Genomic DNA, 12,223 nt, shown 5'->3' with positions numbered 1-12,223 from the left:
TGAATAATATGCAATTAGTGTCACAAAAAGAACCTACAACTCTAAAGCAGAAATTGGTGATCAATCCTCCAACTTGTAGAACTCAGAATCTCTGAACATACTTCTAGACTAATTGAACACAAATTTCACAATTGGTGACAGTCAAACATTCTAAATGCTTCATGAAAGAATAATTCTTGTCTGAACAAACAGATTTCAATATGCTTCAAATATGTTTCAACTATTTCAAATATGTGAACCTTTATTTAAAAGGATTATTTCCAGGAAATACTTCTGGTGCCATTTTACTGAATAGACATATTCCTAAGGAATATAATTCTATTCAAATACGAGCTGACCAGACTGCTATAACATAGCACAAGAAGTAGCCAACAATTATTTTGAAGTTTGTTTTAATGTGAGTTCCTCACAGGCATCTGTCAGAATGCTACATATTGCAATAGTTAAAAGTAGCAGAGTCCACTGTGCGGCATGCGGTATATGAGGACATCAAGTGCTATACACTGAAGAGAAGACAGTTTATATTTGGCATGACATATGACAACCATGGGATTTAGTGATCCCCGATATCATATGCATTCCTAGCTCTCTTAATTTAAATTTACTGGACTGCTACATCTGCAGTGTTATAGAGGAGGACAATCAGCCAACAGCTCTTGTGCTGAGGATATATTGGCAACAACTGTTCTGTGTTTGTAGGGGAAAATTTGGGCCATTAGACCTTGAAATACACTTGCCTCTGCCTCTTCTGGGCTGTCAATGGAACTTTAGTGCAGTGAATTTACTGGATACTGTTTTGGTATGTATTATTTGACTTAGGTGTCTCTACCAAAGTTAATATAGAAGGAGGGAAAGAGGTGAGTCCATTGGCTGAATTATGTGGTCCCATCTCAGTACAAAACTACATTCAGTCTTCTTTCAGCACATACATTGTACAACAGGAATAGAGAGAGAGTGAACTTGTAAGCTACCTGTTCTGCAGTTCTCTCCCATATAGCCAGATTCACAGCCATTAGGACATTTTCCATTTGCATGGTGACAACTTGTACCTTTCAAACAGTAACCACATGGATATGAACAATTATGTCCATAATGAGGATTGGCACATTCTGAAATGAAAGGCATTAAACAAAATGAGACAAAAGACAATATCAATCATTTTAAACTTTAATAAGTTGACTATCTTAGAATGAGAACTATAATTTTGATATTCTAAATATCCAAGATTTAAAATTTAAATAAGCTAAGCTGGATATTTTATAACAAGTATTTATGCATCAGCTAAATGAATGGAAAAGAAAAGGAAGTGTCAATTGATAGAGTTGGGTGACATCTTTTTCAAGTCAGCTAAGATACAATACCATTGACCCCCAGGACTAGATTCTTCTTTATTTTATCAACCCTGAAATGTTGAAAGGTGAAGTTGACCTCAACAGGATTTGAAATCAGGACAAAAAGAACTGGAATAAATATTGCTAGGCACTTTTTTCCCTCATTCATTCTCTTCATTTAGCAACCTTTCATAGTGGCGTCTCCAAGTCTCTCTCTTTGCAGCATCATTAAATGCAAGTGAGCCATCATCGATACGGACACATTTCTCTCCTATAACATCACGATTCTCTCTGCAAGAGTACGTTAAGTTAACTTAAGTTAATTTTTTGGCTCAAAAAGCAAAAAGTAAGGCCATGTAGGGGGACATGGAGTTATGTACAGGGAGGGTGTTCATGCAAAGAGTTCAGGTCATTTCTGGTCAAGAGAGTCTTTGAAGCAAGCGGTCGTCGGCATCTTCACTATCTCGTCCGGCAGCTTATTCCACGGATTCGCAACCCGGACAGAGAAAGCCCCTCTCCTTCGATTGAGATGAAATTGTCGCAGATAGAGCTTTTCAGAGTGACCCCGCTGCCGACATTCTGGAGCAGGAGTGAAGAACAGATCTTTCGAGAGGTTACACTTTCCGCTTATAATGTTGTGAGCGAGAATGAGATCACCACGGCGGCGGCGTTTTTCTAGAGAATAAAAGTCGAGTGTCTTCAGCCTTTCTTCTATGTGAAAGAGAAGTGTGATGTCCTAAAAAAGAAATGTGTCCACATGGACGATGGCTCACTTGCATTTAATGATGCTTGCAAAGAGAGAGACTTGGAGATGCCACTATGAAAGGATGCTAAATGAAGAGAATGAATGGGAAAAAGAGAGCCTGCCAAATGTTGACCCAACAGAGAAACCAGCTATCTAAATTGACAGTAACTTGGTAGATAAAGCAATTAAGGGTATGAAGACAGGGAAAGATCCCAGCCCATCAGGAATCACTGCAAAGATGCTTAGAATATCCGGCAGTGTAGGCTATAATGAAGTTGCCCATATAGTCAACCAGGTGATACATGAAGGAGTCATACACAATGACTGGTGTAGCAGCACCATAGTCAACTGCTACAAAGATAAAGGTGACACATTAGATAAGAATAATTACAGAGGTATCAAATTGTTGGATCAGGTGATGAAAGTCAGAGTGGGTCATATCCCAACTAACTAGGGAGAGAGTTAGTTTAGATGAGATACAATTTGGGTTTGTGCCAGGGAGAATCACCACTGATGCTATATTTCTGGTATGACAGCTGCAGGAGAAATTCCTAGCCAAAGATAAACCTCTCTACTTGGCTGTCATTAACATGGAGAAAGCCTCTGACAGGGTTCCCCAATCCCTTATCTGGTGGTCAATGCAGAAGCTAAAGATAGATGAGTGATTAATGAGAGCTGTACAAGCCATGTACAGGGATGCTCTCAGTAAGGTATGGGTTGGCAACGAGTATAGTAAAGAATTCTGGGTAGAAGTAGGGATCCACCAAGGAGCACTCTTTAGCTCCCTCTTTTTCATCATAGTCCTCCAGGTAATAACAGAAGAATTGAAGATAGGATGCTCCTGGGAGAACCTCTATGCTGATGACCTTGCTCTAATAGCTGAGTCACTAGCAGAACTAGAGAAGTTTCAGGTGTGGAAGCAAGGGCTAGAATCGAAGGGCTTTAGAGTCAATCTAGCAAAAAACTAAAGTCATAGTAAGTAGGAAGGCAGATAAACAACAAACCACTTCAGGTAGATAGCCCTGCTTGGTTTGTAGAAAAGGCATAGGTAGAAACTCTATAAGATGTACCCAGTGTAAACTATGGACACATAAGAGGTGCAGCAATATCAATGGAAGGTTAACTAGGGAGATAGTTTTTGTGTATGGCAGATGCATAGAGGCAATGAACACTTAGATTCCATCACATGCCAGGGGAAAAAACTAGAAGTAGTTAATAGCTTCTGTTACCTAGGTGTCCAAGTCAGTTGCAGGGGTGGATGTACTGAGAGTGTAGCTGCTAGAATAAAAATAGCTTGGGCAAAGTTCAGAGAGCTCCTACCTCTGTTTGTAACAACAGGCCTCTTGCTCAGAATGAAAAGGAGGCAGTATGACGCATGCATGCAAACAGCCGTGCTACATGGCAGTAAAACATGGGCTGTGACTCTGAGGACATGCGTAGGCTTGAAAGAAATGAAGCTAGTATTCTCCATTTGAAACAATGTCTTGATCCAGAAGTGTTTTCCACTGTTTGAAGCAGTCCTGAGACTCTTGTGAAGTGACGCCTTTTAATACCTCTGTCATTTCTTTTCTTCACCTCTTCCACATCTGGAAAACGTTTTCCTTTAAGGACTTTTTTCATTCAGGGAAACAAAAAAAAGTCACAGCAAGCAAGATCAGGTGAATAGGGAGGGTGGTTAAGTGAGGTTATGCCACTTTTGGCAAATAATATAACACACCCAAGGTGGTGTGCACAGATGCAGTGTTGTGATGAAACCACCATTCTCCACTTTGCCACAGGTCAGGGCATTTTCATTTCACTATGTCTCCCAAATGCTTCAGAACTGACAAGTAAAACATCTGGTTAGCAGTTTGACCAGGAGGAACAAATTCTGTGTGGAAAGTTTCTTTCACATTGATAAAACAAATCAGCATTGTCTTGACACTGAACTTGTAGTGATATCATTTTCCAGTGTGCGAACACGCAACGTCATTCTTCAGTGTGCGTGTGCAGAACGTCATTCTTCAGTGTGCATGTGTGGGGCTGGAACCTTCTGGAGAGGCCTAAGGAAGTTCCCTCATGCACATGCGCAAAAGACTGGGGAAGAAAATTCTATCGCGTTCCTTGTTAGCGTCGTTGACTTGAGACACGGCTATTGAAGAGAGAGGACGTGTTAAACGTGTGATCAGCCATTCTCCTGTCCCAGACGCTTAGGATTTGACCTGCTCTGTTGCGGCTGAATTTGTTGTAAGAATCTTACAAATGTTAAAGTTCAGCCTTGCTATATCGAACCAAGTGGATACCAATATACCAACGTACTTCTTTTGTAAATAAGAAAATAAAGAGTTATATATATTTTTAAGGTTGCATTCTTGTTCCTGACTGGTAGATTCTGGAAATTAAAGAATTAACCAGTTCCATTACAAACTTGACATGCATTTTGGGGTTGTAGTGACATTGAATGCTTCCACTGACTTGATTGCTGCTTTATTTCTGGCTCATAGCCATAGCACCAGCTTTCATCACCAGTCATGACCTTCAGAAAAAGGTTCAGATCAACTTCCAACTGTTCTTTCAGTTCATGACAAGCATTCAGTCCATGACTGCTTTTGATCTTTCATGAGCAAGCGTGGCACAAATTTTGCTGCAATCCTGTTCATTTGCAATTCCTCGCTCAAAATTCATTGGGAGAATACACCAGTCATATCAACAAGTTTGTCAACTGTTCAGGAACAGGCCTCCAAAGATCAGTTCATGAATTTTCATGATGTTCTCATTTGTTCGGGTGGTTGACAGTCACTCTGAGTGAAGTTGGTTTTCAAGTGACAAGTGACCATTCCTAAAGCATGAAAACCACTTATAAACTAGTGTTTTCCTCATGGCAGCATCCTTGTAGGCAGTTTGAAGCATGACAACGGTTTCAGCCAGTTTTTCCTAGCAGAAAACAGAATTTCACAGTAGCATGCTGTGCCTTCATTTCAGCCATCGCAAAAATCGACAATCTGGGGAGAAGCACTGCAAAGCAAAGACGCACCACAACTTCACTTGGTGCCACTGGTTGGCACACTGATGCCTGAGGGTCACACCAAGTGGCTTCTAGCAGTGGAAGCCTGAACTACAATGGGCTTGTCCTAAAGAGAACGTTTCAAGTTATTTTTGGGCACCCCCTTTGTATTCTGGTAGACACAGCAAGGGGAGCAAAGAAATTTTTTTCCATATGAGACATAATTGAAGGACATAAGTGAAAGAAGGCCCGGAAAATTGGGGGCAGTAATATCAAATGTTGTAGCTTGGAATGTAACAAAAGTTAATCTAAATGGTTAATCTTTAACAGAACAGGGGTTAGACATTCAAATAATAATATTGGCAAGAATCACAGATGGTTGAGTGGAGAAAGTTTCAAACTAGTAGCTGATGGTTCAAATTTTGGCATGCTCGAATTTCAAATCATTTTAGACACAAGACATTTCTAATACTGAAAAGCAGATAATCTTCCTTAAAATACAGAGTTATGTATTTTGTCAAGGAGCAAAGAATACATTGCATTTGACTAGGCCAACTGGAACAGAAGTATATTTGATAAAATAAAAAAAGTACCAGTCATATACTGAGATCAATTTAATGAACTGTCCTAAGCAGCTGTAGCAATAATACTACAACAGAAATAAAATTCAATACACATGCACACACATAGGTTCCTAATACATACTTATTTTACATGTTGGACCCATAAATCCTGGTTGACACCCATATTTACAGTGGCCAGTTCTTGTGTTGCAGGAATTATCTAAACGACAATTCCCACATCTCAAGTTACAATTTCGGCCATATTGACCATTTGGACATTCTGAAATAAAAAAAATAATAAATAAATCAAAAAAAAGAATTATACAAAGATATATATGTTCAAGGGGTGGGTAACTGAACTTCTATTTATAAACAAAGACAAAGAAAATGTGTACTCAATACATATGGGTGTATATCATTGCTATTATGTTAAACTGTCATATGTCCAAATTTGGGCTAAATACGCTTTCTTTTTTTTTTCAATATTTATTTTTGCGAGTAATAGCCAGTTCTTTTGGTCAAACTATATCTCCAGCTGCTTCAGATGCCAAGATATGAAAATTTTCAAAGTATAGTATAATGGCTTTGCTATGGAATGGAGAAACTATTTTTTTCATTTTCTGAAAAAGCAACATTTTAGACTTACGACACTTTTGCATAATAGCAGTGATATATTTATGTATTCAAGGCTAAAACTTGGTTTTGAAGTCACACAGCATTTCTGTGGGACATCTGATTAGTCTAAAGCATTTATGGTCAAATCCACATCATCCAGTGATTTATTCTTGATATAAATCTGAATATATGGTGCAGGTGTGGCTGAGAGCTGGCATGGCTGGGTGATTAAGAAGTCTCCTTTCCAACCACATGGTTTCAGGTTCAGTCCCACAGCATGGAACTTTGAGTAAGTGTCTTTTACTTTAGCGAGTGTATTTGGGAGATGGAAACTGAAAGAGCCCTATGATAGTTGAAAAATGGGTGTCACTGTCAGACAAGTAATGTCATCCATTTCCAACATTTTGTGAAGACATCTCTGGTTATGAGGAAATATTACTTTTCTTGGAAACAAGTAACAGTTAATGACAGGAAGGGCATCAGGTCATAGAATATCTGGCACAATAAACTTTGTTTGATCCATGCAAGCATGGAAAATTGGATGTTAAACTGGTGAGGATGATGATGATGATAAATCAATATATATACACATGTGTGTGTGTGTTAACAATAGTAATAAACTAAAGAAACAGTACTCAATACCATAGTGTAATTATTTTTATTGGCAGCCTGACAAACTGCATGAATTTATTTGTATCAGGAAACTGCAAGTAATAAATGGCATTGATTTCAGTAAGCAACTTTTACACACGCACACACAAACATATACACATGTAGTCTGACTACTTCAATATATGATTCTCAAAGCACTGAAATCTTTGATCGAAAGAACCAGATTTTCTCTTATATTACTATATCCCCATACTACTTTAGAACAAAGCTAAAGATACTTTCTTGTTATGAATTTTAGAAAATATCAACCTGATCAATTTTACAAGAAATAAGAAATTCAGAGTAGAGGGAATGAAGCTATAGCTCTGAACAATTAAAACCATGACTGTGTTTACTGAATGCACATATCACAAACACAGAGTTTAACTGAGATAGGAGCGATAGTGCATACCTTTGACCTTTCTAGGTGGTTGATACCCAGAGTGCATAGCTATAGGTCATTTTCCACAATAAATGTAGGTGACCACAAGCTCTTATCTAAGTATTTGCAATTAGTCATTGGTGACTTTAAGCTCGAGACCAGGACACCAAGAAGCAGACCAATCCCAAAAAGAAGGATTTGGAAGCTAAAGAACCCTTCACATGGTCAGAGATTTAGAGACATCCTCATCAAGGAATTTGAGGAGAGGGAGGAGGAGCTACAAACATCGGACATAGAAGGTAGCTGCAAATTCCTACAGGACAGCTTGTTGAGTGTCACAGACCAAGTCTATGGATGGTGCAAAGTCCCTTCCAGACCTAGAGTCTGGAAGGGAACATCAAAATAAAAATCAAATGGAAATTGTAGTTGTGATACCTGTGTCGGTGGCATGTAAAAAACACCATCCGAACGTGGTTAATGCCAGTGCCGCCTTGACTGGCAGCCATGCCGGTAGAACATAAAAAGCACCAACCTAACGTGGACGTTACCAGCCTGTTCTGAACCCTGTGCCGGTGGCACATAAAAAGCACCCACTACACTCATGGAGTGTTTGGCATTAGGAAAGGCATCTAGCTGTAGAAATACTGCCAGATCAGACTGGAGCCTGGTGCAGCCTCCTGGCTTCCCAGACCCTGGTTGACCCATCCAACCCATGCTAGCATGGAAAACGGATGCTAAACGAGGAGGAGGGTGAACACCACCAAAACAACTTGCTCCATATCTGTAAAAAAAAAAACAGTTTACATCCATTGCTATTCAACTTGCTTCATTGCTTATCCCAACCAAACTACTGAGACCACCTATCCATCAATACTTTACACACAGTAATTATATATGATCATGTTGCCAAAACCACTTGGCCTTCCACTTCCTTCACAGGAATCTAGCAACATACCCATATTGCCAGGAATTTAACTACAGAATAACAATATCAGTTTTTCTTAGAAAGTGCATGACAAAGCTGACTTGACTTTCTACGTTTCTTATATTCAGATCCACATATTTACTTGTATAACGCCTTGGCTGGCTTCCGTGCCGGTGGCACGTTAAAAGCACCAACCGATCGTGGCCGATGCCAGACCCCCCCCCCCCCCTGGCACCTGTGCAGGTGGCACGTAAAAAGCACCCACTACACTCGCGGAGTGGTTGGCGTTAGGAAGGGCATCCAGCTGTAGAAACACTGCCAGATCAGACTGGAGCCTGGTGCAGCCTTCAGGCTTCCCAGACCCCGGTCGAACCGTCCAACCCGTGCTAGCATGGAAAACGGACGTTAAATGATGATGATAAATGCACTTCACAGCAAAATTGACTTAAAAATACACACAATTTAATGATATGAGTTCAAACAGTTTTCAGATCCTCACTCCACGTACAAAAAATATATACACTGGCCTTACATCACACCAACTTTTCGATATACTGCTAAGCCTACTATTATTTGTTTTACAACCAACACTCTGTGGGGAAGTAGTATAATAGGAAATTTAGCCCCGAGTTGATTCTCAGACCATAAATCTTGACACTGTTACTAACTTGCTTTAATTGTATTTTCTATGGGTTAGCAACCCCAACTTTTTCTTTTTTTTTCTTTTTACCTGGTTTCAGTTATCTAACTGAATATGTCAACTTGACCTTTGTAGTCATGACTCACTTACCTAACAACTATTATAAAAATAGACAAAAGTCAGTTAGCTAGTTACTACCTAACATTCAAGAGCGGCACATCAACTGACACAATACTTGGCTGTCAGCCTATTGCCACTACCACAACAATTACCTGTCAAATCTAAAAAGCATCACTATTGTTGCCACCACTACACAACATCTCGGTCATATGTAAAGAAATTGTTATCCCCCAACTGGGCTTCTTGTTGACACACACACACATTGCAGAACAACAAATAGCACATACATAATTATAAAACAGTGTGATCTTCAGCCAGTTTTTCTCCCTGAGACCTTTGCTGTCCCAAATAACTTTTGTAGTTGTGTCAACAACAAACAAAATGAGGACAAATATCCGTCAAATGGAAATAATGTAAATAATGAACTTTTGTAGTGTTTAAAAAAATAAAAAATGAAATGAATATTACAGCTAATTTTGTACTCATCATGTATTTCAGAATTATACAACATATTAAATTCTAACTTTTAAAATTAGAACTGGTGTTAATAAGATAGATGAAACTGAGAAGGTACATGCAAACATGTATGTGCATGAATGCATATGTGTGTGTGTGTATATCATCATCATCATCATCGTCGTTTAGCATCCGTTTTCCAGGCTAGCATGGGTTGGATGGTTCAACTGGGGTCTGGGAAGCCAGAAGGCTGCACCAGGCCAAGTCTGATCTGGCAGTGTTTCTACAGCTGGATGCCCTTCCTAACGCCAACCACTCCTTGAGTGTAGTGGGTGCTTTTTACGTGCTACTGGAACGGAGACAAGACGAAGCTGGCAACGGCCACGGTTGGATGGTGCTTTTTGCGTGCCACCGGCACGGAAGCCAGTCAGGGCGGCGCTGGCTACGGCCACATTCAGATGGTAGGCCACATATATATATATATATATATATTATTATTATTATAGTAATAATAATAATAATAATAATAATAATTGCCAGCTCCATCTGGCACCTGTGCGGGTGGCACGTAAAAAGCACCCACTACACTCACTGAGTGGTTGGCGTTAGGAAGGGCATCCAGCCGTAGAAACACTGCCAGATCTGACTGGGCCTGATGCGGCCTTCCGGCTTCACAGACCCCAATTGAACCGTCCAACCCATGCTAGTATGGAAAACGGACGCTAAATGATGATGATGATGATGAATAATAATACAATTATAGTGTATAGTGCTCAGGTGCACTACAACTCATCAAAGGTGCATGTACAGTACATAGGATTATGCACAAAAGTCATGCTTAAGCATACTACATTAAGTGGTTTTTTTAATACTTCTCAATTCCTCCTTCTTTTATTCATAAAACAAAATCACTGCTATTAAACAGTACCAACATTGCACTCACTAGGCTTCCACCCACAAATTAAACTCAAGAATATAAGTAACTCATAAGACTGAAAATGTTTACAATCTGATGAAGCCAGCCACATAAAATTTAGCAGCAACTGTCAACATTTTCCTTGTAAAAAAATTCATGGGTGGAGTCATCTTTCAGTTAATGTTGGACTGTTTATATAAAGCTATTATAATGGTTTTTCTTCCTCAAAGTGAATTGGTCTTGAGCAACTGCCACTCAGAAAAATCCCAGCTTACTCTTCTCTAATCCCTCATGCTGTGTTCAGCTTCCCAAATTCTGCACTATCCACTACACCCAGTACTTCCCCCATACACTGGCATAATGCCACTTCCCTCTCTACTACATCATAAGCGGAAAGTGTAACCTCTCGAAAGAGCTGTTCTTCACTCCTGCTCCAGAGCGTCGGCAGCGGGGTCACTCTGAAAAGCTCTATCTGCGACGATTTCATCTCAATCGAAGGAGAGGGGCTTTCTACGTCCGGGTTGCGGATCCATGGAATAAGCTGCCGGACGAGATAGTAAGGATGCCGACGACCACTTGGTTCAAAGTCTCTCTTGACCAGAAATGGCCTGAACTCTTTGCATGAACGCCCTCTCTGTACATAACTCCATGTCCCCCCTACATGGCCTTGCTTTTTGCTTTTTGAGCCAAAAAATTAACCTAACCTAACCTAACCTACATCCCCACTCAGTAGAGGGCCTTTATTTTGTAAGCTACTTTGTCTTATGGGTCACTAATGGTGACCTCACTAGTGTTGGTGTCATGAAAAAAAGCAACCAGTATATCCTGTATAGCAGTTGGTGTTAGGAAAGGCATCCAGCCATAGAAACTATGCCAAAACAGACAGAGTCAATGCAGCTCACATTAGATCCTGTCAAACCATCTAAGCCATACCAACACATAAGACAGACATCGAATGATGATGATAACACACACAGCCACCTGTGTGTACACATACCATGCATGCAAACAAGTAAATATTTCTTTAGTGAGTCACATTCTTACTTACCTGTAATACAATAATTTCCTGTGAAACCTGCTATACAATGTTGTTCACATACACCAGTTTCTGGGTTGCAACTGTTATTTTTACAGTTGCCACACTTGTTGCGACAGCTGTCTCCATATGTTCCACTCTTACATCCTGCAAAAATAGAAATACACAATTCAGCAGAAATAGAATCAGCAATACATGTAATTGCATTCATTTATCAATGTGTATAAGCATATGTTATTTTTTTTGTTTGGTATTGTTACTGCTATTTTTTCTGCCCTATCAATCATCTACCTTTCCCAATCACATAGCATTGGTCATCCCCAACCATTCACTACAGGCACCCTTCAACCCTACCCAATCTTTACAGTTGTCACCTACCTTTGTTCCCCTCACTAATTCCCCATCTTTCACAACCTTATACTCTCCTCCAATCTCCACCCACTTACATTATGGGGGATCTCTATCCCCACTCACTTTTACTTATCTCACACCTTGAAGGTTCATCCACACACCTCATCACCATGAATTTTTTTTATCTCTTTCCAGCTCCATTTGATCACTCCAACTCTCTCTTCTAAAGTATGACTAGTCATGTAGCTCCCTTACAAGAAACCTCTTCTGCTTTGGTTCCTTCTCTCATACTTTAACCCTCTCATCTAGCATAAAACTGCTTCTCTTGAGGTTTGTAGTCTTGCAAGTTGTGTGGTGACCACACGTGTGTTGGTTGCATGAAAAAGCTCCCAGTTCACACAGTAAAGTGATTGCTGTTAGGAAGGGTATCCAGCTATAGATGCCATGCCAACATAGACACTACAGTATTTTTGGATGGGCTGGTAGAGAAGGCCAATGAAAACCTCACT

At 39.9% G+C, this 12,223-nt stretch overlaps 1 protein-coding gene across 3 annotated transcripts in view; it reads right to left on the bottom strand.

Annotated features, from left to right (window-relative positions):
* LOC115214904 (receptor-type tyrosine-protein phosphatase T) overlaps nucleotides 1–12,223 on the bottom strand; it is a 186,700-nt gene that overhangs the window by 60,415 nt on the left and 114,062 nt on the right. For all 3 annotated transcript variants that reach the window (XM_029783961.2, XM_029783962.2, XM_036505585.1), the window contains 3 exons: nucleotides 11,376–11,510; nucleotides 5,765–5,902; nucleotides 972–1,109 (listed from right to left, as the gene is read on the bottom strand). In XM_029783961.2, the coding sequence (XP_029639821.1) occupies nucleotides 972–1,109; nucleotides 5,765–5,902; nucleotides 11,376–11,510 (411 nt within the window). The remainder of the gene's footprint in view (nucleotides 1–971; nucleotides 1,110–5,764; nucleotides 5,903–11,375; nucleotides 11,511–12,223) is intronic.

This window comes from Octopus sinensis, linkage group LG8, assembly GCF_006345805.1.
Source record: "Octopus sinensis linkage group LG8, ASM634580v1, whole genome shotgun sequence".
In the NCBI taxonomy this organism is placed as follows: Eukaryota; Metazoa; Mollusca; class Cephalopoda; order Octopoda; family Octopodidae; genus Octopus; species Octopus sinensis.
Note: the sequence above shows the minus strand (reverse complement) of the source record. Positions and strands in the feature narration are given on the sequence as shown.